The 27,508-nt window shown below is 41.6% G+C and overlaps 1 protein-coding gene across 1 annotated transcript; it reads left to right on the top strand.

Moving 5' to 3' along the window:
* Nucleotides 1-493: 493 nt before the first annotated feature.
* On the top strand, nucleotides 494-27,419 carry sh3rf2 (SH3 domain containing ring finger 2). The gene is made up of 11 exons (XM_050042348.1): nucleotides 494-661; nucleotides 994-1,420; nucleotides 7,529-7,813; nucleotides 10,412-10,507; nucleotides 11,578-11,979; nucleotides 23,891-24,012; nucleotides 24,193-24,363; nucleotides 24,596-24,870; nucleotides 24,970-25,274; nucleotides 26,375-26,679; nucleotides 26,813-27,419. Exons 2-11 carry the CDS (start codon nucleotides 995-997, stop codon nucleotides 26,991-26,993), a joined length of 2,568 nt encoding a protein of 855 aa, XP_049898305.1. The 5' UTR covers nucleotides 494-661; nucleotide 994; the 3' UTR covers nucleotides 26,994-27,419.
* Nucleotides 27,420-27,508: the final 89 nt, after the last annotated feature.

Raw genomic sequence — 27,508 nt, 5'->3', positions numbered from 1 at the left:
CCATGTCACATGACAGTGCTCTACACACTGCTCTGCTTTATTTTCCCCCTTTTCCTGCACATTTTAATCAATAAAAGTGGGGCTGCTCACTGAAAAAATAAACAAATAAGAAGACCTAAATGTCCACATGCCATTATCAGACTGAATTAAAGGGCAGGATTTAATAATTTAGGCATCTACTTAGCCTAAAGTACAAAATTAAAAACTTTTTAAATTAATACTTAATTAAAAACTAGTCTAGCATTTCCTAAACTGTTGTTTCGACATATAAAATATGTTTAATAATTATTTTAACAATTAACATTATTTTTTAATCACATTGCCATTTTTTGGTGTCAATAAATTAATCATGTTGTACATTTAAGAGCTGATCAGCTGTTAAGGGTTAAACTGAGTGTGAAATCTGATGCAGTTCCTGATGAATTAGCCCGGCTGTGGGTTGTGTGAGACCTCGTCACTACTTTGTTTCAAGTCTAATTTTCTCAGGTGGTTTCCCGACGTCAAAAATTTTGGCTCGTGACGGTCGGTACAGCTCACGCGCCTGTCCTGCGCCGCACTGTCCCGTCCTCGCGCACTGCGTCATGGCGACGGCGGTGAAAAAGTTACGCATTTCCTAACCGGAGTGTTGTGAATATCACAGTGGCAGTCAGCAGATACACGTGTAAGTACTTCATGTTTCTATACTCTGTGTTAATGATATGAAGATATGGAAATGTTTCGTCTTCTTCGGGTGTTTCCTGTTTCTGTCTTACCTGTGCAGCCAGGTGAGCTAACACCTGTAAGCCAGCAGCGTGTAGTGTTTACGTCAAAGCGTCTTATCTCTGTGATTCTTCCTTATCAAACTATTTAAAGTTATGGTAGTGTCTGCGAGTATTATGGGCTGTTATACAGTTGAGGAGGACTTTGGTCTGTGATGGTGTAACTCATTCATAGTAGAATTTCTGACAGTAACTTGTACCGCTGACTTAGCTCCTCTCTCCTCTCCTCTCTCAGTATGGTGGATTACAGTGTTTCAGATGCAGCAGGAGTCTCAAAGAGAGGTGGCCCTTTTAAAATGGAGGAGCTGGCTCTAAGTGCCCTGCTGGAATGTCCTCTGTGTTTTGTGCCACTGGATGTGTCAGCTAAGGTCCTGCCCTGCCAGCACACTTTCTGTATGTCCTGCCTGCAGAGGCAGGAGGCAGCCCACTCCCAGCTGCTCTGCCCAGAGTGTCGCGCACCTGTCCCTGTCAGGACTGTGGAGGAGCTTCCCGCAAACCTCCTGCTGGTGCGGCTCCTGGAGGGGCTCCAGGGCTCAACGGGGCCCAGAGGGGATGGACAGACAGCCCGCTACGCTGTGCCCTTGGTCAGGGGCGGCTTGGCAGTCAGGGAAGGTCAGCAGCAGTTTGAGAGTCAACACAGAGAGAAGCAAGGACACAATGAGGTCAGTGCACGACCCCGGCCTAATGCTCTGCATGTCTGTCTGGAATATAACCCACGACAACTTTGTCTCACCTTTGGGTGACAATTATAGTCTTATATGATGACTTTTTATTTCTATTACAGTAAAATAAACAATCTTTTGATGGTTATAACTCACTGTAATTGTCACTGTAAGAAAACTGTAGTAGTCACTACACAGTGCAGCCTGACAAAGAATAAGTTGCTCACTCAGTGGTTACCAAAATATGGGCCAGCCTGTTTACTACGAGTAATGAAACATTTTTTATTCAAACATTATATGATAGCTGACCATTTTCCAAAACGCCAACATTTTTAGATTTTGTATGCATTTGTTCCTCCTTACTTTGGATTTAAACATGACCTCCCAGAGTATTCAATATACATCTGTCACAATATATACATAGTAATAGTGCAAATTCAGTACTCAGTAAACTCAGTAAATCAAATACCCAACAAATCAATGTATTTTATCACATTGAGGCAACAAATCATTTGAAGAAATTCAATACGGCCATAAAACAATGCTGCACATTGATTTGCATCGTTGCCCACAGTGTCCGAACACACCCACACATGTTAAAGGGAGAACTTGCTCAGTATAGACATTGTGACGAAACCTCTGACGGTTGAGAAATGTATATTTGCTCTTGGTATTTATTGTCTTCTCGCCCAACCCTGTGATGTCTTATTGATTTATTCCTTTGCACTTTGTGGAATGGGATCTCATGTCTCATTCCTGACCTATTTGAATTACTCACCACTGCCTGTTCACCGAACTTAAGTTTCACTGTATGAGATTATGTGAGGCAGAAGAGCTGCGAGCGTGATCTCACCTACCAAAATGTTTCCTCTGAGGAGGTGTGAGTTCCTCTGGGCCTCAAGTGATGAGATATCCTCAAACCTGTATGATTAGTGTCTGCCATTGTTCCACAGATGCTTTTAAGACAGAGGTTGATTTCCACATATTATAATACAATACACATATTGTTCTTCTTACCTGTAGTGCTTTTTATCAACCTAGATTGTTTTGGTTTGAGTTGTTGAGTGTTTGAGATACCAGCCATGGAGCTGTCTACCTTCTCGTTAATATATTGGAACTAGATGACACTCGCTGAAAGCGCCAAAAAATGCAGTTTAAAAATATATTAATATACCCCCCAACCGTATCACTGTGCAGAAGGAAGGGTGCATCTACTCATGGATGATAGGCTTGTGCTTGTCATAGCGTGAGGAGTACACATTAATGGCATCCTCTTTGGCTAAGCTGTTACGTTTAGCTAGGTCAGTGGTGCTAGGTGAGCTAGCAGTAGCATTCCTGTGAAAGTTGCTCAGTGGTGCATGAAGCCGAAATGGTTCCACTGCCGCGTATAATATTACCAGGATGATCCAGGGATGTCTGGCACTACTTCCATAGTGTGTGGCCCATAGAGCATGTGCACTAGAGACTTACAACAGCCAAGCCCGGCCGAGCATGACCAAGTGCAGCCAAATGTCTAACTTCTACCAGCTGAATGGCTAATTTCTGGTTAATCGCTCTGCTAACTTGAATGGGGATAAAATGATTTCATCTTGGGGCTCCTCTAGACTTTCAAAATGTTATTGCACCGGATGGATCAAATGCTGATGGTGAAACGAGTCATTTCACGGGGGTTGTGGTGCTCAAAAAAATGTATCCACTTATTTACAGACATCTCTTTCCCAATGTAAGTCAAAAGGAAAAAGCCTTTTTGGGCCGCAGGGCATCATGTGACGGACACAGGCAATTGCAGTAGCACTCTTTGGCCACTACGAAAATTGACTTTAAAGCCTGGAGCACTTCCTGGGAGCCTGAGTAGTAGATGCACACTTCCTTCGGTAGAAAGAAAATAGTTCCTGCATGAAACCGCTCACAACAAGGCCTGTGGATTATCTTGAGTAAGTGGGTCATGATTCCTGGAAACAGACATTGCTATTGGGTGTTTCAAATGTATTTTTTTGGCACTTTGAGCGCCACAAACCGAGTGCCATCTAGTTCCATTGTATTGGACAGAAGGTGGAAAACGGCCGATATCTCTAACATTCAACAACTCACACCAAAACAATCTACATTGATAAATAGCACTACAGGTAAGAGGAAAAATATGTATTTTTGATTTTGGGGTGAACTGTCCCTTTAAACACCTACTGTACAGGATAATCAGTGCAGGAAGACCAAACAGCAGGATTTTTCTAAATAATATATATATTATTGTCAAAAAACTCTAAGATAAGACTGTTTTGGTGCATGTTTAAAAATCATTTCTGTGTAAAGCAGGTCTGTGCAATTGTCACCTAATACAACCCAACAGAGATCTGAGGATCATAAAGGCACCCCACAGTCAGTAAATCATACGCAGTTTGTATTTGATGCTGATGTCTTATTCTCTGAGGTGGTGGGAAACACAGAAATCTGCCTTCTCTATAGTCCTGTGCACAAACTGCTCAGAGCGTTTAAGAGTTTACTTGTAATCCTCAGCTCGAGTTCAGCCAGAGTTCAAAAAGCGCAGCCAAGTTCATGAGTGTGAATTTGTGATCACTCTGCTTTTTAAAGGTGTATATCAGAAAACCACACTGAAGAACGATGTTATATACTGTAATTTCCGTTAACATCCTTTTACTAAGGCCAGGTGTCACAACAGTTCCAGTGTGCTTATCTGAAAAGAAACAGCGTATGGTCTGTAAATACCTCTGCGAGGAGGAACCTGATAAAAAAAAGCAAGCTGGACCCATAGGTGTCATTTACACCGGGGACGCTGGGGACATGTCTCCACCACTTTTTGAGATAGTCGATTTTGTCCCCAGCACTGTTTAACCCGTTCAGATCCCCCATCATTTCCAATGGACATAACTTTTCTAGCATGTCTAGATCTACGATTACTGTCATCTGACTCCCCCCAAGTGCACATACCGATTTGATGGGATGTCTGTTCCACATCATCTAAAGTGGACTACAGTAGAGCCACGCCCCCTTTTTTTAAACAAGTGTGGCTGACCGTGAGTGAGGCCAGGAGGAAGGAGGAAGTGCAAGACACATTTCAGTCTGTTAATCATATTGTTGAAGTACATTACTTGTGTTTAAACTGTGTTCAAAGTAAACATATGTTATATTACTTGTACATGTCAAAAAATCCTATTGAACATGTATAGCCTTTACTCAGGATTAAAAAAAAAATATGTCCGTCCATTTAAATGGACAGTGGATTTGAGTATCACTATAAAATGAATAGGGGAGATACTGTTCTAATTTGAATTTCTAATAATACAATCAGCTTATAGTGCATTTTATTGATTATGTACACACAGTATTCATCTCATGAGGTTTTCAACATACTGGTACAGTAGGAACTTTTTTTTTTTTTTTTACCAAAAATAAGGAACTTTTGAGTCGTGATGATGAATACAATGCATTATACATATGCAATGTGTCACATTTTTCCAATCGGGTGATTTCCCTGTTGAGAATCTTTGACCATTGGATTGGACGAGGAAAATCCCCCACATAATCAAGCATCCTAATCAAGTGCATTTAGAGTAGAGATACACCATTACAATATTTTTTTGTGCTCACAACATCACTGGGCTCTGAACAGGTTAAAAGCATGATTTGATGAAAATGTTCTGAAAAATATTTTGCAGCAAGAAATGCTATCAAATGAAAAGACTCTGAGAAACGTTTGTCCGCACAATAATAAAACATACAATGCAATAAAGAAAGAAATGTGCCTTGTCCCAAAAAAAGTTGCTTAGGCTAAAAACAAATCGCCCCCAGCCTTCTGGTTCTAAAATGATCCCCAAATGTGCCTGCGCTGATCAATATCTTGTCACAGTCTAAGTCTTTCTTTCTCTCTCTTTCTGTGAACTTGACGACACATATGAGCTATTGACGTACAGAGGTTTATAAATGAGTTACAATTAAATAATGTATCATTGATGTGAAAAAGGTGCCACATGCACGTTTAAAGAAGTTGACACAAAAGAGCATGGAGGAGTAAATCATGCCTACGTGTGTTGACTCAGCAGGGATAATATTCAATGAGAGAAGTTGATCTACGGGTGAATTAAAATTTGAAAGTGATGCACAATGTCTGAGAGCCGTGCTGCATTAGGACCTGTGCCCACATAGCGTTTTCTTTTTATTTTTGAGCGCCAGCATCTTTTTTCAGTTGTTCCCAATGAGGAGAGAGCATAAGCAGCCACATGCTGCCGCCTAAAGAAAAAGCGCTGCGCCCTGCGCCTCTTTCAGAGCGCCCCAGCTTTTTCCACTTGAAAATCTCTGACGTTCTCAGAGAGGTGATGTGGCCATCACTGCTGCTACTTTAGCTACTGTCTATCCTGAGCTGTGTGAAACTATCACGGCAAAGACAGAAAAGCCCGTGGGAGCAAATCAGCCGCACACTGAAAGTTGCTGGGGAATGTTGTGCTTTTATCACCGTACACACTGTAAGCTTGTTATTAACTGTGTGCTCAACCTTCTGTTAAAGTAGTGTTATGTCAGCTGCCTATCTAATGGCAGTGTCAAGATATTGTTGTCATAGAAACAAAAGCCAGGTGGGAAAAAAAAGACGCCAGAAGCGTTTTTCTCTGTTTTGTTTTGTTTTTATGAGCAGCTGAAACGAAGCTCTCCCCAGCGCTCTGCCACCGCAAAAAAAAAAAAAAAAAATGCTTTGTGGACTCACGTCTTTATATTCCACTGTATTTTTATATTTTGAATTGTCACCTGCCATCTAAATTTTGTGTTTTCCTTTAGAGACACTTCTAGACACAGACACTTGTCCCATAAATTGATGCATAGAAATTCCCCAGAATGCAGTGAAGTGACTGATGCTTACATTTTCCTGGGGAACAAACCTTAGACCCACCCCAACTTCATATGTGTCCCCCACAATTTTAAAATAAAACCTACGCCCTTGGTGGTAGCTGAGGCTATGTCCTTTTGATGCACCGTTTTTTTCTGACCCAGTAATCGCCTTTGTTACGTACTGTTAAAAAAAATGTTCAACACAAACTGAGGCCCTTGACTCGGCCTGACACTAAGAAGGAGAAGTAGACTGATTTGGGTGGTTTCTTAGATTCTGTGACTATTTGCATATTGATTTGAAATCCTGAAAACCTCTATTCAAATTAATTATATAACGCAACTTTCTTTAATTTCTTTCACTTTGATACTGAGCTGTATTTTGAGTTTTTTTCAGCTTCAATAAACAGCACAAAATTTGGGTTACCTGCAGTGACAAAGTAGGACATATTTATGGCTTCACTGCTAGAATTTAATTAAGAAAATTCTCACTGAGGGACACTAAGCATCTGTGAAATTGTTGGTATCCTGTAAGTGTGACATGAAGTGCGTATTAATTAGTTTTTTATGCCCCCACAAAGCTGAGTTATGTGATCAGTAGGATGACAGTGATCACATTCACGGACTGTGAGCTGTATGAGAATATTTCAAAATGTGTAATTAACACTGTATTATGCATAATGCTGTACCAGGGGTTCAGTTCTGTGTCCTCAATTAAGATGTAACTTTTGCAGAAAATAAATAAGTGGTGTTTTGTGCTCTTTCACCCCGAACATTACTAAAAAAAAAAAGACTGAAAAAAAGACATTAACAGTAAAGCTTGAGTCAGTGCTTGATATCATCTTTAAAGGGAAAAAGGATGTGTCACATTAAACAAATTTGCATATCTGATAAGTGCAAAATCTGTAAAGAGCACACAGAGGTTTGTCATCCAACACTGTTGATAATAAATGCCCTGACACTTAAAACTGAATAAGACACGCTAACTCAGAGCCTGTAACATGTGAGTCTCTGTTCACACTTTGTCACAGTTAAAGTAAAGGACAAAAGAAACAGCGTCGTGTTTCACCTCCTGAAAATGTGCCTGTAATGGCAAGACATCTTTTTTTTTTTCATCCTTTAAGGAGAGCGCAACCTGGAGGGCCTTCACTCCCCTAAAATCTTTAAAGACATTGATTTTACCACCTTCAGGAATGTATATCATCATGTGTATCATTCACCACTTCATTTGAACACACAGTAGCTGATGATGGTTTTTTTATGTCTGTTCCTCAGCTTGCTCTCAGAGCTTCGATACGTAACCAACGAGGTGATTCGCCAGGAGAGCTGGTCCTCACGCCTGGTAACGGTATCCCCCCGAAGCACAAAGTGGATGAGAGCTGGCACCACGGAAACGCTGGTGCGTCTGTCACTGCCAGCACGCTGCAGGCCGTCAGCCAGATGCCTCAGCTGCATCCCCTCCAGCAGCTCCAACCTCCGGCCCTCTGCAGGGCGCTGTACGACTTTAACCCCGAAGAGATGAATCTGGAAGACAGTAAATATTGTCTCAGCTTCCTCAAGGTCTGACTCTCAAACTACTGACTCAGCACAGCAGGAAAAGTTACCTCCTTTCAGAGGTTCAGTCTTGTGTATTTGCACTCCGTCTTTTAAAATAGGTGCAGGGTTTCCTACTTTTTAATTAATGTGCAAAGAAAATTATTACACTTAGCTTTAACCTACAGAAAATAATGAAGCAGTAACCTTCAGGGGAAAAGAGCAAAGGTGCTATTTCATCTTAATTATAGTGTATGTAATTAGCCTGGGAACCAGACGAGGCAGCGAGCTCATGTTTTACTTGAGATTTTTGGGCGAATTTGTCAGGTAATGTGTTGCTGTTGTTTAGACCATCATCAACCAATTAAATTGATCTTAAGATGAGATACATAAGGATCTGGGTGGCTAACCAATTCTGATAAATAATTACCTGGGGAAACCCTGGTGCTAAAATATAATGTCTAAGGTCTAAAGCAATCGTAGAGTTCATAAGTGAGCAAAGGTGACATCTTTAGAGGTCTTGTTTTGTCTCACGAACAGTCCAGAATCCAAAGATTCGTCATTTTACTATCAAGGAAGAAGAAAAGTATTCACATGTGGGAAACTGGAACCAGTAAGGTTTTGCCATTTTACCCTAAAAATGACTTTTCAAATATTGGATTATCAAATTGTTGTCTCTTTGGGGTGTAACGACACTTCGATCTAGATTAATATATCGCTTCAGTGATCCAGTATTATCTATGCTAAGTGAAAACTTCAATAAATATATTCATCTTTAAGATACAAATTTATTTTGAAATTCCCATGGGGCATCTGTGTCACAATTTGAGTCCAAGTGCACCTCTTTCCTAAACATTTAAACATGTCACGTCATGTCATGTCACTCGCAGGCCCTTGAACTGAATTGAATTGAAATCACATCTTGGCAGACGTTTTCATATCAGCAAATATCCTATCGTTGTCAAAATAATTAAAATATTAAACCTAGGGCTGTCAGCATTAATGTGTTATTAGTGATGCAATTAAGGTCCAAACATAATGCGTTCATTTTTTAAAAATTGTGTTAATCATGTGCTGCTTTTTTTTTGCCACCGCCTGTCTTTCAGAGGCTAAAGACGGCTGAGTTTTAAAGTTAGAGTGATGATAGTGATATCATATGAAACTAGATAACCTAAGTAGGAGGTTTGTGGTACCAGCCATGTTATTCTAGCTTCTCAGAAAGGCGGCTAAATAAGGCTCCAAAGTTAGGCTAAATTTTGGCGAGGGAAAAACACCATGGCAGGGGCGTCGGTGGCTTAGTGGTAGAGCAGGCACCCCATGTACAAGGCTGTTGCTGCAGCGGCCCGGGTTCGAGTCCAGCCTGTGGCCCTTTGCTGCATGTCATCCCCTCTCTCTCACCCCTTTTCACACTTACCTGTCCTGTCCATTAAAGGCAAAAAATGCCCAAAAAAGAAATCTTTAAAAAAAAAAAAAAAGAACAGCATGGCCATTTTCACAGAGGTCCCTGACCTTTCACCTCAAGATCACTGAATGAAAATGGGTTCTATGTGTACCCGTGAGTCTTCCCTTTACAGACATGTCCACTCTATGTTAGTCCCATACAGTTATGGGCACAAAGTATGCACTTTTTTGCATGCAGTGCTTATTACAGATTCATGACTAGAAAAGCTTGACACACAGTGCTGAGCTACACCTCAAATTAATTTTTAGGTTTCCAGCTTTCAGGTGATATATACCACTTCTATGTGTCATATACTGTTGACCTGCTGTCTCTTCAGAAAGAAGAAATAAATCTAAAAGTCAAGATCATAAAGTAAATTTATTTGCATTCATTTGATTCCCAATCAAAAACTTGCTTCACCTTGTTAATATGGACTTCAAAACTGTTTTAAATGCAAAATTATGGAGTTTTAAAACTGTGATTACAAAGTGTGATTCATCACAATTAACTATTAAAACTCAGCGATTAACCAGGTTTTTAAAAATGAATCATTTGACAGCTCTTATTATATCATAACGTGATGAAACTTGTGATTTACATCCATAAATTGTTGCAGATTCATTTTCTGTCGACTAACTGATTGATCGACAAATCACATCTCTAAAATATTTGCTTTTTATAGTTCTAAAAGTTCTAAAATTAGCTGACTTCCCCAGTTAATTTCTTATCTTTTGTTCTTTTCACTGCTTTGCGAGACTTATGCAGCTGGAGGCTCAGACCTCTGCTGCAGTGGTTGTTACTGGCCCTGAAGGATTTCTGAGACAGTTATATAAGGGCCTCAGCACTTGTGCGCTCTCCATTAAAGCACACTTGTGCTCAGCTTCTTTTTTTTTTCCAGTTTAAATGCAGATGGTCAAATGGTTTTTAGAGCGAGGCTGGCCACAAAAAGGACTGGGCCTGCAGACACAAAGGCAGTGGATGTCACATGCTGCGGGAGAAATGTAGAGCTGGGAGAGTTTCTGAGCTGAGTGCTCAGTCTCCAGGGCGAGCACACACTGTTATAAGCACCTGGAATCCTGTTGTTTTTTTTTAATTTGTTTTTTGCAGCGGTTTATCTGCCTCACACCTTTTCACCACTTCCTCTTAATTCAGTTGTGTGTGTGTTACTTAATTCTGGTTAACAGGGAGACATCCTTACTGTCATCAGACGGGTGGATGAACACTGGATTGAAGCCAAGCTAGGGGAGAAAGTTGGAATTTGCCCTCTGCAGTTTACAGAGGTGAGTTCTTAGTGCTCTCTTTCTGTCTTCCTTCCTTCAGTGTCTGAATGTGTGTCATGGCCTTTTCAGCATGATCAAGGTTGACACCTGCCGCTTGGCACTGTGGTCTGATGGTGTAGCTCTTGTAATGAATTGAACCATAGATGTCGTCTCTGGATGTCATTAATTCCAGGTCATTGCCGGGGCGCTACCTTGATTTTCATTCAAATCTTTGATTCATCCGTAAATGTCACTCCTGCGCTGCAAAGTGCTGAGGCAGAGAGCTAATCTGTGAAGCCCTGCTGTGTCTGCAGCTGCTCATTAGTGTGTGACTATGTGGCTTACTCAGGTTGGCAGCGCTCGCTTAGCAAGCTGACTGTCATTTGTTTTCCTCTGTACTTTCTGCCTCCAGGAATTAACTTCATCCGTGCCGGGGGAAACTGTATTTGTTCCTACAGTGGGGTTAATGTGGTTATTGTTTACTTCCCTCACTTGTCATCTGTTTTTCTATATTTTTTCCCCTAATATTTTGTTTCTCTTCCCCTCCTCTTTTAGCTCCTTTTGTCTCCTGTCCAACCATGTCTTCTCCTAAAGCCCCGCCTCAGCAGTGCTCTCCATCTTTTTCTACCTCTGTACTCTATTCTTTCATCCTCCTCTTTTCTCCTCTCCCCTCTCCTCTCTGAGCCTTCCTCTCCTCGTGTCGTGCAGCCAGGCGTGAAGACACAGTAATGCTTTCTCTGCTTGGGTGGCATAACAGCACATCACTGTGGGGAGTGAAAGCATTAACCCTGCCATGCCTGTCTGTCTGCCTGGCTGTCTGTGCAGCTCCTCTCTCAGCACCCTTCCTGGCTTATTGGCTGGTACTTATGCTCCTGCCTGCCTGCCTGCCTGTCCAACAAGTTGTAGGGGTGAGTGGAGTGGTGATAAGTGGGTGTATTTAGACAGCCGTTTCGCTGATCAGCAGGAGCACAGGTTGACAGGCGCTAGTAGCAGGTAGGAGCGATTTGGAGAGGATTTTCTTGACTAAGGATTGACTATTTTCTGTGTCAGGATTTATCCCGATTCTCTCTTGATGTGTTCATCTCTTTCAGCCAAACTCAGTGGCTGCCAAACTGCCAGAGGGAAAGAATCGGAGGGGGAGTGACTCAGCAGAATTTCAGCATCGGACAGGGAGTGGGGGCAAAGACAAGGCCACTGACGTATCCAATAGGACCACCCATCACGGAGTCCCTCAGGTCCCGGCAAAGACACCCATCATCAATGCTTTGCCCCTCTCCAGCCAGCGGAAACAGCCCGCAGCCAGCAGCATCAACTTTTATCAGACTGCCAAAGGAGAAACGACCAACATCAGCACCTTCAACAGCTTCAACCGTCAGGGTCAGCCTCACCACCTCTCTGTGCCTCGGGCTGCCCGGGGCCACCCTCATCCCTCTAAAGTGAACTCTCAGCGAATTAGACGCCACTCTGACACTACGCACAGACACCTGTTACAGGTGAGTCATGTGCCGACATATCTGCCTTTATGCATGCTACACTAATGTGATAAACTTTTTTTTATCAGATTCCTCTTTCTCATGATCTTTGAGCTAAACTGTGTTTGGGTTTGTTTTGTTCGCAGTGATTTGTTTAAATAGAAAACATGTTGCTGGCAAAAGGCGAGACAGTTCTCTGTGAGATAATAGGTGTTTTTATTTGAGTCACAGAGGGATCAAGTTGTCCTCAGGGATGCAGGGAGGGAACCATGACACGAGGCTTAAGGAATGAACGAGAGAGAGAGGCATCGCCCTTATGTTGGCCGCTGCATGATTAAGTGGCTCTCATTAAGACAACACAGATGTGGAAAAGGGCTCAAAATGAAAGGATTGAGGGCTGGAGGTGCATGGACAGAAACTTTGAAAGGTCTTTAATCAAGGGTCCCGGGACATAAGCCAGGGTTTCCTCTCACAGATGAATAGCTGTCTAACAGGGTGTGTGTCCTGCGTCTCTCTTCAGCTCAGGGACATTTGAGAGAAGTTGGGTAATTGTCTTAATGTGCTCCTTTGACTTTAACATTTGATACAATAATTGTTTAAGTGTAAAACACATGGAGGCCCTATTTAAGTACGTCTATTAACTTGTAGGAAGCACAAAATCCTGAGCTCACCTTTGCTGCAATCATGTCTTCTAAATTACTCACAAGAAGAGTGCGTGTGACGAAGTCTGTCTTGAAACGTACAATTTTTACATTTTTGTTTCAATAGTTTTTTTCAGAGCAAACAGTTCAGGGGACTTCCTGAGATTAACTGCCCACCTTCAAGGGCTTTGTTCTGTTTTGCATTCACCAGCCAGTTGGTATAGCAACGTCATGCCACCATAGACTCTTATATTCAGCTTTGAATCATGTTGCTTTTCCATCTCAGTAAAGCCTGGACTTTGCTGTTGGCCCATTTGTCCGTTTTCTTCAGTTTTTTTTCCCATGACAAGCTGTTTGTGTTTTGTCTTGTTTCTTGTTTACACACCTAGTAGTTTTTAAGAGTGGTGCTACACTGGCTCATGTGTTGGAGAAAACAACATACACACTCATGGTTCCTCTTGTGCTCGGAGAGTAGGAGCTGAAGAAATGCCTCCAAACTGTGATCAGAAAAATCTGATTGTTCCTAGTTCTTGTGGTGCAGAAACAATAAACAGGGAGGCTCTTCTATCTATGAAAAAATTCCTCTGGTCTGAAAAATTTGTCAGAGCCACCTTTGACATCTATGACTTAAACCTCTGATTATGATCTAGGAACATTTTGTTCTCAAGATATCTGGAAGAAGTGTTATCCCACTCTTTTCATGTGACCAACATGATACTTGCTGCATATTTTATGCATCCTGTATCACATGGCGGGATAATAGATGGATTATGAACCATGAGACAATTTTGTTTTTTAGTGAAACTGTGAAAATAATATTATTTATTAGTTCTGATCACCTTAGCTTAAAGGGTAAGTTCACCCCAAAATTAAAAATACATATTTTTCCTCTTACCTGTAGTGCTATGTATCGATCTAGATAGTTTTGCTGTGAGTTTCAAAGTGTTGGAGATATCAACCATAGAGGTGTCTGCCTTCTCTCCAGAATAATGAAACTAGACAGCACTCAGCCTGTGGCGCATAAAGCCCCAAAATAAATAAATAAATACATTTGAAAAACTCATGAGCAATGTCTCTTTCCAGAAATGATGAAGTTACTGAAGATAATCCACAGATCTCATTGTGAGCAGTTTCATGTTGACACAATTTTACATCTACCGAACTACACCCACCAACCGTTTCCCTGCACAGAAGACAACATGCATCTTAGTTCAATATTGCTAGCTCATCTAGCACCACTGAGCTAGCTAACCTTGCAGCTCAGCCAAGGAGGACGCCATTAATGTTTACATGTTGCGCTGCCACAAGCACAAGCCTCTCGTCCATGAGCAGATGCTTGTTTCCTTCTGCGTGGCGGCACAGATGGTGGGTGTAGTTATGTAGAAAGAAAATACATGAAACTACTCACACCAAAGTCTCTAGATTATCTTGAGTAACTGGGTCATGATTTCTGGAAAGAGACACTGCTGTTGAGTTTTCAAAAGTATTTTTTTGGCTAGATGGCACACAAACTGAGTGCCATCTAGTTCCATTATATTTAAGAGAGGGCAGACATCTCGACAGCTGATATCTCCAACAACTCACACCAAAACAATCTAGATTGATAAATAGCACCACAGAGAAATGGCATTTTTAATTTGGAGTTGAAATGTCCCTTTAAATGGATGGCATCATTGTCATGTCCACAGTTTTATGCAGCTGGACACATTTCCATTCATTTACATTAGAAACAATGTGTTAGGTTATGCTACTGTGAATGCTGCATAAAGTCATAGCCAGCTAGTGTCTGAGTGCAGTGCCAACATAAAAGGCTCTGTAAGGTTTAATAATGCAACCTGCTGCCAAGTACCCTGCTCCCTGAGATAATGATTTCCTTTGATTCAGTTCAAATTTCACAGCTCTACCCTGCAATTATACACGTCAGAGCCTAAAAATGCTAAACCTCATGCAGGTCAGAGAAAAACCAGGAGAGGAAGGGAGGTGGACGAGACTTGGAACAAGATAACAAGCAGGAACCGGGAGAGATAAGAGAGGAAGAGGAAAATGTGAGAGGAAATACTGGGAGAAAAAAAAAGATGGCGTAGTGCTGGGAAGGGAAATAGAAAATAAACGGTGTGAGCTGCAAAAGGCAAAACACAAGAAGTAGGAAAAATGAGGAGGAAAAATGAGAGATAGATGTAGAGAGTGGGAGGCTTGGAGAGTCCCTCAGTGGGTCTGCTTATCTCTCTCATGCTGGCTGATGATGATGAGTCACTGGTGAAGTTGGTTACATAACAGACCCCTCTCTCCCCTGCCTTCAAACTCCTTCCTCTTCACTAAGCAGGTAACACTCACTCTCACATCAGTGGGCCAGTAATAGCAGACAGGCCACGCACCCTTTTTAAAGGAGTGGAGGGCCTCTGTCCCTAAAGCCGAGGCTGAGCTCCCCGCTGACCAAGGCAGCATGTGTGCTATTCTTAGCGCTGCATCCCATCAGCTCTCACCTCTGGCTCCACTGTTTCGCAGAGAGATGCTTCTTCCCACTGACTGTGGATGAAAAGATGCGTATTAGTGTGAATATTGGCATGGTTATGTAAGAGCAGAATTTAGGATGGAAATGAGCCAAAAGCAAAAACATCTTTAAATGCAGCACAGAAAAGTTCACATCATACTTCACTGGTGCACTAAACTGAAATCACTGTTACAAAAGGTCTCATATGAGTTCCCCTTGAAAGCTGTCAGCTGACTAGAATTGATCTGAAATGATGAACTGTGTAAACTATTAGCTGATCGACAGGAAATGATTCAGCAATTCTCTCAGCAGTGTGTTTGATTATCAAGTAGGTTTATTAATAAATCCTCTTTCAAGTGTAGAACGCTACAAAGTGCTTCCAATACAAAAATAACAATTAGAAAAAATGACTGGAGAAGAGTAAAAACAATGAGGTATAAATAGAAATGACACAAAAGCACGTCTAGACATGTTGGTCTTGAGCTGCTTTTGAAAGCTGTCCACATATTTTAAAGGGACAGTTCACCCCCAAAATCAACAATACATATTTTTCCTCTGTAGTGCTGCTTATCAGGTTAGATTGTTTTGGTGTGAGTTGCAGAGTGTTGGAGATATCGGCCGTAGAGACGTCTGCCTTCTCTACAATATAATGGAACGAGATGGCACTCGGCTTGTGGTGCTCAAAGTGCCAAAAAATATATCTGGGAAAACTCAACAGCAATGTCTCTTTCTAGAAATCATGACCTGTTTGCTCAAGATAATCCACAGACATTGTCGTGAGCAGTTTCATGTAGGAGCTAATTTGTCTATTGAACTTCACCCGCCAACCGTATTACCATGCAGAGGGAAGTGTGCATCTACCAAGCGGCAACCACAGAGGCTGAAAAATGAGGCCAACGTGAAGTGGCTCCAGAAGGTAGTTAAAGACACACTAAGCACCGGTGGGCGTCACTTCTGTTTACTTTCAACAATGTTATCAAACACAACGGAGCTAGCTCGCCCCTCGTCTTCCGTGACTCTGTCATGAACGAGCGATAGCTGCTAGTTACCCTGGATTTACACACCTGTTCAAAGGATAGTGCACCCAACATGAAAATTCACCCATTATCTACTCACCCTCATGCCAATGGAGGATCAGGTGAAGTTTTAGAGTCCTCACATCACTTGCGGAGATCCAAGGGGAGAGGGGGTAGCAACAAAACTCCACCTAATGGAGGCTTATGGCGCCCCAGATTCAAATGTCCAAAAACACATAATTGAAACCACAAAATATCTCCATACTGTTTGTCCATAGTGATCCAAGTGTCCTGAAGCCCCGACATAAAAAGTTGTTTGGAAAAACGTCATTTGAACTCTGTTTTTAGCCTCACTGTAGCCTGTAGCTCTAATAGCATAATTTCATCACATCGAATTGCATCAAACACGACATTAAAGTCATGCAGCCGTGATGTAATTTGTTTATAGCCTCATGCTAGTTTTTTACTTCTTGCAATTGCAAATACGCTTAAAATATCATAAAAATGATGTTCATCTGTGAAAATTAGCTTGCAAAGCAAAACATTTAAGTCTCATAAACCTTTGTTTGACCCAGAGCTTATTAATAATCGAAAAAAAATCCCATTGGTATGGGGGAGTGTAATTCCCGAAGCACGGTATAGACCCACATGTTAAAATGCCCAACTGAACAGCAGAAATTAACATGTTTACAGCCTGGTACAAAAACCAGTTTTGGTCTCTACAGCTAATTTTCCCTTCATGACAACTGTACGGTGGGTGAAGTTTTATATAACTCACCTGATTCCATTTTACTAAGGCTTAGTGTTATGCATAATTAAGGGTGTGGCAGCTTTGAGTGACAAGTTGTCTGCAAGACATAACCACAGTCTGAGTCAGATCCACCCCTTGCTCCTCCACAGCTCTACCCTGGAAATCCAGAGTTCTCGCAAGAGCACAATTCGACGACGAAGTCCGGAATCAGTCAGTAAACATTGCAAGATGGCTACGGATGAACACCAGTTGTTTGAAACGGCTTTGGCCGCTACAATGAACGAGTTAGACTTGGCTTTTTCTCTAAAAGAGGAACAGAAGACGGCGCTCGAGTCTTTCCTTTGCAAGAAGGACGTTTTTGCTGTTTTGCTGACCGGATACGGCAAGAGTCTAATCTACCAGTTAGCTCCGCTGGTAGCTAAGTTTATACGTCACCCCGCGTATTGTTCTGATTGGTCGTAGTGTTATCCAATTGCGTGCAGTGATATTTACAAATGCATGCTTGGTGCCGCCCCTCGAGTTGGGCCATTTGCGTTACTCATGGCCAGACCTTAAATCTTTCTAGATTTGGGTCTGGATTTCCAGGCTACCACAGCTCCACCTGCTTGTCTAAATATGGTCACTTCTGGCTCCAAAAAACCTGAAATGCTGAAATGACAAACTTGAGTCCTCAAAACAAGAGCCCACAAGCCAATGGATGATGTCACAGTAGCCATGCCTGTTTTTTTTGTTGTTGTTTTTTACAATCAATGGCATCTACTTATGTGCCAAAGGTTTCTGCATGTGACAGTGCAAGATGTAAATATTAATGGTGTCTGGCTGAGCTGTAACGTTAGCTAGCTCAGCAGGGGTGAGCTAGCAGAATGCATGCTTCCTTCTGCGCGGTGATACAATTGGCGGGTATAGTTCGGCAGAAAGAAAATAGTTCCTACATGAAACTGCTCACATCAAGGTCTGTGGATTATCCTGAGTAACAGGGTCATGTGTTCAGGAAAGAGACATTGCTTTTGGGTGTTTCAAATATATCTTTATGGTGCTTTGAGCACCACAAGCTGAGTGCCATCTAGTTCCATTATATTGCAGAGAAGGCAGACATCTCTACAGCCATTATCTCCAACACTCGGCAACTCACACCAAAACAATCTGGACTGAGAAATAGCACCGCATGTAAGAGGTAAAATATGTATTTTTGATTTGGGGGTGAACTGCCCCTTTAGGTCCAAAGGTAGAGTTTTACAAACACAGTAGTTACAGTATAAGCCTGGAGCAAGGAGCAACCAACAAAGCCTGATTAGAAGACTTTAGAGACCCACTGGCTAATATAGTTTGGTGCCTGACCATGCAGAGCTCAAATAAACACAACAATCACAATAATCTTAAATAGAATTCTGAATGTGATAGGGAGCCATTGCAGAGAAACAGAGACCGGTATCAAAGGAGACATTTTAGAGGACCTGGTAGAAAGCTCAGCAGCAGCATTTTAGACCACTTGTAAGCGGTCCGAGGATGTTTTGCTGATGCAGGTAAAGGTGAGGATGGATGGAATGAAATAAAACCATTTTTAGCATTTTTTCAAGCAAACACTCTCTTGTTGTAGCTTCTCAAATTTGAGGATTTGCAGCCCTTTTCCCTGTCATATCACAATAATAATGAACATCTTTCAGTCTTAGACAGTTAGTCAGACAAACATACAAACTGAGGACGTCATCTTGAGCTTTGAGAAACTGTTCAGACATTTTTCACTATTTTCTGACATTTTTACAGACCAAATGTTTAATTGGTTAATCAAGAAAAATACTGGCAAATTAATCAGTACTGAAAATAATGTTTAGCTGCAGCCCTACCACAGTGCAAAAAGCTGCAGTTACTGTGATGTATAAGTTTTATTAGTCTGCTGAGAACATTTTCCAGAATATACAGTGGGTTGTATAATTATTTACTATTTGATCAGATACTGATCCCAAATAAAATGTTTTTTGTCCAGAAGATAAAAATATTTCTTTGTTAAAAATTCAGTGTATCTGTGATACCGACATAACAGCATTTATATGTAAACCTCAATATTTAATAACGTAAATCTTTTGCATGAATATTTAATGTTTCCACCTCAACCTTATTCGCAGCCCAGCTACAGCCTCTCTGGGCTTGTGAAAGGTGTTATCAGCCACACATTTATTTTGTATAAAAGAATAAACTTTCATAGTACAAAATGTGACTAATAAAATCCAAAAATTTACATTTTAACAGAAAATATAGACTTTCTACACAACATAGTGTTGCTGGTCAGTCACCTGAGCCAATGAGCTCTTGTAAGTGATAAAAGCAGGCGTTTCCCGTTGTGCTCTGACATCATGCGTTGTATGATGATCGCTGGTGTCCTTCCTCATCTTCAGCAAGCCTCACTGTTTAATAGACTATGATGACATCACATAATTTCCATCAAAGCTCCACCCAACGTCAACCTGATTAGAGGTCTCATTATCCAGAGTAATTGAAAACACCTGTTTGGGTGTGCAGGGCCTTTACGTCAGTAATAAATTGTGGCACATTTTTTACTTTGTGGTCATCTAACAGAAACAGGATTGTATATCCTGTGTGTCTAAAACCACATTTCATTTAAAAAGCAGATTGGGTGAGGAGTGCTACTTCACACATGCAGGTATCAAACAACAGGTGGTCTCATATCAGAACAAACAAAAGAGAGGTTAGACTTGCAAAGCAGTGCGCCTTGGTATTGTTTGGGTGTAACTTATAGATCACAAAGCAAAGCACAAGTCTAACCTCTTCTTTTTTGGTCCCACATTTTATTTCCTTTTAAAAACCTTGTCTGAGTTTCACACTTTAACTTACACAATATGAGCTAATGTTGACCTTTAGAAATTTATCTTTATCATATATGTTTTTTTTGGTGGGATTGGGGTTTTTCACTCACTTTGTGCAAAAGGAAATAATGTCAGTTTCTTTGCGATAAGACAAAAATCTAATAGTGATTAAAAATTTCTGATAGTAGAAGGTGTTTTAGTTCTTAGCACAAGTGGCATCTTTGAAATCATTGAAAGTTTATTCCAGGGTGCTGAAAAAATGCTCCAACAGATTGTCAAACCTCAGATTAAGGAAGAGCAATGCCAGTTTCATCCTGGCCGTGGAACAGCCAACCAGCTCTTCACCCTTGCAGGGCTGTTGGAGGGGTCATAGGGTCATTACTATGAGCCATCCAGTCCTTGTATAACCAAAGTGAGAGCTGTGTGCATATACTCAACACAAAATTAAACACATTTTCAGAGGGTGATGGCCTGTGCCAGAATTGCCCCTTGCCACCGATTCTGTTTTTGATATTTATGGACAGGATCTCAAGGTGCAACTGGGGGAGGAGAGTGTCCAATTGGGGACCTCAGAATTTTATCTCTGCTCTTTGCAGATGATGTGGTTCTGTCACTTCTGTTGCTTCATCACACCGTGACCTCTAGCACATTTTGGGGTAGTTTGCAGCTGAGTGTGAAGCGTTTGGGATGCGAGTCAGTACAGCCAAGTCTGAGGCCATGGTTCTCAAATGGAAAATGGTGGATTGCCCCCTCTGGGTTGGGGGACAGTTACTGCCCCAAGCGAAGGAGTTCAAGTGGCTACAGGTCTTGTCCATGAGAGAGGGTAAAATGGAGCTGAAATGAACAGGTGGTTTGGTGCAGCATTAGCCATGATGCAGGCATAGGAGCTGAGCTGGAAGGTAAAGCTTTCTATTTACCGGCCCGTTTACGTTCTGACCCTCACCCATGATCATGAGCACTGAGAAGTGACTGAAAGAATGAGACAGTGGAGGCAAAAGACTGAAATAAGTTTCCTCTGTAGGGTGGCTGGGGTCAGCCTTAGAGATAAGGTGAGGAGCTCAGACATCCGCAGTGAGCTCGGAGCAGAGCCGCTGCTCCTTTGCGTTGAGAGGGGCTCATTGGTGCCTCCCGTTAGAGGTTTTCCGGGCACGTACAACTGGTAGAAATGCCCCAAGGTAGACCTAGAACATGCTGGAAGGATTGTATATCTCATCTGGCCTAGAGATGCCATAGGATCCCCCCAGGAAAAGCTGGAAAACACTAAAGGAGGAGCTGGAAAATGCTGAGAAGGACATTTGGAAAGCCTTGCTGTGACCAAGCCGCACATAAGTGGATGAAAATAGATGGATGGAAGGTGGCAATGTTGAAAACTAGTACTTTCTTAGTTCTGTACATGGTTTGGATATTTGTTATATTTACATGCAGGGGGAATACTGCTCTTAAAATGATTAGTAGGGAACCTGGTCATAGGCTCATATTGAAAGACATAATGCAGTTGGCGTGACCAAACCTATGAGACATTGTGAAATAAACCACCATACAAGTAAAATAATTTAGTATAACTACAAAATCCTCTCATTACCACTGTCTTACTGTGATTATGTGAGGCGAAAGGTTGCTGATTTACCGTTCTTGCTGGCAGGAGGACACGAAGAGGTGGACATTAATTTTCTGTTAATTGGTTTATTTATGGCAGCAGTAATTCTGACTGCAGGAATATGTCAACCATTTACACCAAGTAGGAGTTTATTCACTGCCTGACCAATAGCAGAATTATTCTCTACATATAAATATAGCCACTGCCACTGCTGGGTCACTGCACCTGGCCATTGCGTGACTGCAGCATAACTGAAGCAGCATCCGATAAAACACAAACCAAGAATAGAAAAAGGACACAGTGTAATAAAAAGAAGTAAATAATGCATGAAAAAAGCCGTTGCTGGGCTTTTTTGTTGTTGTGTTACACCAGAGTTTAAGAAGATGGCAGTGCTTTGCTGTTAAAAGATAGTGATTAATTGCACATAAAGATGTTTACTGCTTTCTGTCCATCCTGCTGCTTTTGCTTTCTCGTTTTTATGTCAAAGAAAAGAGACACAGGAAGTCTTGAATATCACAAAAGACACAATCTTTAGAAGACACTGATGCTTGTCCATCCACTCTCCTATATGATGGAGGGCTGGTATGTCTTCTACATGTTATATCATAACTTTATCTCGCTTTACTTCTGCCTCACCGCGCTGCCTTTGTCAAGTGAGGCTGTGCTGAAAGTGATGGCTTCCTCTTAATTAGGACTCCTTTTGTGCTTCTCTGAGGTACAGTGTGAATGCATTGCAGCCTTGACAGTGGCAGAGCTGCAGGATCCAGGCACATGCTGTATAGAGGGAACCCCAGGCCCACAGGCCAGTTGTTGAGTGGTGGTGCTGTAAATAGCAGCAACCCTCTGTAGACGTCACAGTGGAGATAATAGGTGCTGGGAATGTTTCTGCCGCCTCTCTGTGATGATAGAAGCAAGAAAACATTATGTGAGGGTTTCGTTTGGTCGGAGGAGAAAATAAAAAGTATAGAATAAAATCACTGAAAGGATCTTTTTCAGTGTGAAGCAATTATTGATTAAGTTTCATATAATACTGGGATTTGTTGTGAGACACACCTCAGTCAGTGTCAGTGACTCACTGGCTGTGTCAGGCCTGACTCACAGCCTGCTGACTTAAAGCCTGTCAGAGTTTCTCAGCTTTAAAAAGAGCAGCTTGGATCTGTGAAGATAAAATGCAAAAGAGGTCTGCCGGGTAATTATATTAATTCTATCTGTTAATTTATTTTATGTAATATGAAAAGGTGTGCGTCACAGTTCCTGTATTGATGGAGCTGACGGTAAAACTGTGCATTTAAAAAGAAAACCCAGTGAATCATATCTGACATTCAGGGTTGCAGAATAGATATAGCTATCACCATATCTTAACCATATCTCTACCCAGTTGAAAACCTGGGAGATTGACATGTCAGACAGTGTCTCCGCCACCATCATTAAATTACCAATAATTTGGTTTAATTAGCTCATTTTACATTGTGAGAAGGAGGATATTAAAGTTTACAATTTTGTCTTAAAACACAAAATACCTTTGAAACAGTTTTTGCTTGTTGTAGTCATTCTTCCTGTTCATACTGACCATTAACAGATCACATCCTAATGACTTTCCACAGGAAGTGATGGGGGACAAATTCCACAGTCCTCACTCATTGCTGAAATATGTTCCAAAGTTTATCTATAGTTAGAGCGAGGCTTCAGCAGTTGGAGTTATGTAAATCAAGTGGACATTTTCTAATGATGCTGTCTTTTTAGCACAAAATTCTCTGGTCAGTCCACCACTTTGGTCCAAACTATGAGACGTTGAACGCAAATGGCTTTGCTGATCCTCTGACTTTTCCTCCAGTGCCCCCTTCAGTTTGAAGAATCATGCTTTTAATGAAAGATCTTGAGAACTATTGGATAGATTGCCATTAGCTGCTGGTCTACCACTGCCTCGATCAGTTATTTTATTTGTGTTATTGTGTGACTTTAGCGTTTAAAAAGATTGGTTTCAGATGCACCAAAGTTGCACAACTACACAAACTAACTAACAGATCATGGCAGCAGAGGACCAGCAGCTGCTGTGTTCATCAAGCCAAAATTACTGTTTTTCTCAGTGGAGTCTGGCTTAGAAGAGTTAATAGATGGGGAATACTCTAAACATAACATAGCTTTTTTAACTGTGACTTCATTTTGGGTGGCTAAAATATGTTTGCTGCTGCACCCTGTCACAGTAATATGTTGCTTAGCTTCTCTGTCGGTACAGGCTGCTGCTTCTCCAAGCTGGGAGCATGCTGACTGACATCTATTGTATGTAATATACTGACCATGGAGAAGTACCCCATACAACCCCACTTCAAAAATTCTGAGCTATCCCTTTAATGTAATGTATAAGTAATATTAAGACTGTGAATATGGTAAACATTATACTCGCTGAATATCAGCATATTAGTACTGTCACTGTGAACATGTTAGTATGCTGACTGAAGCATTCAAAGCACACCAAATTATGCAGTGAATTCCCTTCAGGGCCAATTTGAGGCAAGTGAATTTGCAGACAGAAATACAAGAACTTCTTAAATATTGTGGCATGCATCAGTGTTTGCGTTCCATGAGAAGATAATTTGAATCCATCCCCTAACAGAGTGAGAGGAAGATGACCAGTGAGACGCCACCCACCATCTCTATGGCTCTGGTGAACCCCCAAATGTCCTCTGCCTCTGCAGACAACAGAACCTCCTCCACGCAGCAGCTCTCCATCAGTGTGTGAGTCACTGTTTTAAACATTATATTAATTATATGATAATGTCAGATCACAGGTGCAAGATATGAATAGACAAAGCAACAAGACACACTCAAATACTCCTAAAAAAGGCAGCACAATTTGGATGTGTATTGTAGAAAGTTTTGTAGTAACATAGACAAACCCTCTGTGTGTTTCCTCAGGTGTGCCGTCCTGTACTCCTACAAACCACGTCGGCCCGAGGAGCTGGAGCTGAGGAAAGGAGAGATGGTGGGAGTGTATGGAAAGTTCAAAGAAGGCTGGCTGCGTGGGTTATCGCTCAGAACGGGCAAAGTGGGCATTCTGCCCAGCAACTACATAACGCCTGTGCTCAGGTGAGAGGCTGTGATCCCTGACTGCAGAAAGTGGGAGCTGAACGACATTTAGATTCAGACAGTAATTTAGTGTAGGCAGGATGACATGTCATCATGCACACATTTCAATGAATCATGAAATTGGAATAAAACACTGAGGATGGTGCTTGGTTCAAAGAAACTTCAGAGTATAACAATTGATATTCAGCAGGTACTTCAGCATGTACTAAAGTGTCTCATTGCCTCACTGCAGAACCTCAGCCAGGCTCCTGGAGACCAAAGCAGCTAATGCGTCCTCACAGTACAACACAGTAGCTGGAAAGAAACCCACAGCTGCCAAGAATCCTGCTGTGGTCCTTGCTCTTGATAGGGTAAACTCTGATGGAGCGATATACTCAACAGGACAGGTCCCATCTGTGCCAAATGGAGCACAGCATGCAATGTCATCCACTGGCGCTGGAAAACCGTCCTTCTATGGGAGTTCACAAGGTTGGGACACTGTGAGACGCATCTTTAACCCTCATAGAGGTGAGTGATAAACCACCACATCTACCCTTTAACTGATGATTAAATTAGAGATTTCCCCAGGCTGTCAGTGACTGTCTTTTCAATGTTTTTGTTTTTCAGGCTCAAACCATGTCTCCCACACGTCCAATCTGAACGTTCCGTCCAACTCACAGCACTTTGCACAAGTTCAGGCATCCGGCTACTCACCTGCCATGCAGAGGAAGAAAAACAGCAGCATCCTGTCCAACTCTGTCAGACCACGGGGCTGGATGACTGAGCCAGCAGCGCCCTCTGCTGCTGCAGTCTTTAAGGACAGGGAGTTCACTTCTTTACCAGAGGCAACGTTTCAGCATGACAGACAGCCTCCCAATGGGCCTCACTCAATTCTAGTCAGACCCGACTCACACAAGAATAATACAGACAAGGTAATGTCAAACTGATTATTTCCTGAGAGAGATGTGAGCATGCATTTGTTTAAAGTTAAGAACTCTTGTGTGCATTGGGCCTCATTTAACAACTGCTCTTAAGAAGGAATTTATTCTTAAAACCCACCTGTGCAGTTTTTACAAAGATTCTGACATACTGTTGTGCACTCTTAAGCACATTTTGTGCCAACATCTCTTTGCAAAAATAACTGGTTATTGCATTTTCTTCAATTCTACAGTTGTATAATATTATAGAAATTCAAATACAATATTATTTTTTATAATTTTTTAAATAATTATTTTCATTATTTTTTTAAAAAAGCATATGGCCTTTGAAAAATAAACACTATAGTAACACTTCAATTCACATCAGTTATGTTAATGGTAACCATGCCCTCTGATCATTAATAATAATTGTGACAAGTGTAAGTCACAAAGCAGTGTGCAGATTAAGTTTACAATACCTTACAGAGACATGGGGTGAAATAGTCCACCTTCCACCTTCTCTCCTCTCTCTGACTCTCTCTCAAACACATGCACGTAGCACGGAGAGCACTACGTACTTGTCTCTGTTCTCAAGCCTGACGATTGTGCTACTATAATGCATAAAGATGTGCAGTTTGTTGAGTGGTTGATTAACACATATTTTTGGCTTCCCATGTCTTTTTGTGTTATTTTATATCCACTACTGAAGCTAATAAATGTGACAACTTGTTTGGTGTTCACTTCCTGCACCCTCTTCAGACTTTTATTCGGGCATTCTTCACTTAATTCTCTCAACTTTTCCTCTTGTTCAGTTTCTGTGTGCGCACACAGCCCTGCAGTTTCGTGCCCTTTTATGGGGATTTGTGGGTGTTTACCATGCTAATTAGGATCAGCTTGCATACGCTTGTAGCGAGGACAAGGTGATTCATCATTATAAGAACACGGGTGCAAACAAATCTGTGATTTAAGAACACGTCATGAATCTGATGTAGAATTTTAATTTTCAATTCATGAAAAAATAAGGAAGATATTGGTGAATGAGGCCCACTGTTCTTAAACTATTCCCATGATAACTGTTCTGCATGTGCCTTACTGTAAATATTTTACGTCCCTAGCCGGCAAAATCAGTGCGGTTCTTCACAGATGAAGACTCCCCTCCTCCAAGACCTCGCACCTCCTCCTGGTCATCAGGAAATCAGGTTCCGTCCAACTCCCGCCCTGGCCCCCCTCCATTAGAAGTGTGGGCCCCATCGCTCACCCTGGGAAGAGACGGACCAGGGATTATTCTCAAAGAAGGAAAAGCTCCTATTCTCAGGAAAGGCCTTGAAACAACTGTCTCAGATCTAAATTCTAACCAACAGAAACCAATGTCGTTACAGCCGTCGCTATCAGCCGTGTCAGCTCAGTTCAGCCCCAGCAGGTAGGTTGGATTTGTATGTCTTTCCTTAAAAATAAACTGCATATTGATTATCAGACAGACAAAGCAGACTTGAAAGTTTGTCATTGATTTGACAAAGACCTCTTGCTTCTTTTGCTTTTTTTTTTTTCCCCAGACACAGAGTGACCACAACGCATTTAGCCCAGACGGACTCAGAGCTCAGTCTGCTTCAAGGAGAGCTTGTCCTCGTCCACAGACCTCGACCTGATGGACGAGTTCTGATTACTCAGGAGAGCAGCGGGCAGACCGGCTTATTCCACAGCGTTGTTCTTCAAGACCTCGAGAGGCTCAGCTGACTGTAGTACTACTGTAGTAGTGTATATTTCTATAATCCATGTGTTCAAACTGCCAAATGACTTGACTGACCTGCTGAACAACAAGATGCGTGTTGAGGTCCAAAGGTTAATACTGCCATTGACAATCCTTTGAAGGAAGTGTTTATTTTTGTCCTGAGTGTATATGAGAGTGTGGTTAAATTCCCTGGAGATATTTCGTGTGTTCTTCAAATTACAGTATGTGCATGTTTGTTACACATGTAGCCTACTATTATAAGAATTTGCACAAAATCCCACCTAATGACTGTTCCTTGTTTGATACCCATGTTACACGCATTGGTGAGTGCCTTTGTCAAAACCCACAAAGAAACGAACTATATTTAAATATATTTAGAGAAATTATGAGGTAAAATATATGTACTGCTTAATGTGGTAATAAACTATACTTCCAGAACGTTTGTAGTTTAGTGTCTTATCTTCTTTGACAACAATAACATAACTGAGAAATCTTTGCCTTAATGCAAAAGTCTTGCAAT

This window comes from Epinephelus moara, chromosome 4 (assembly GCF_006386435.1).
Source record: "Epinephelus moara isolate mb chromosome 4, YSFRI_EMoa_1.0, whole genome shotgun sequence".
In the NCBI taxonomy this organism is placed as follows: domain Eukaryota; kingdom Metazoa; phylum Chordata; class Actinopteri; order Perciformes; family Serranidae; genus Epinephelus; species Epinephelus moara.
This window is presented reverse-complemented; position numbering and strand designations above follow the sequence as displayed.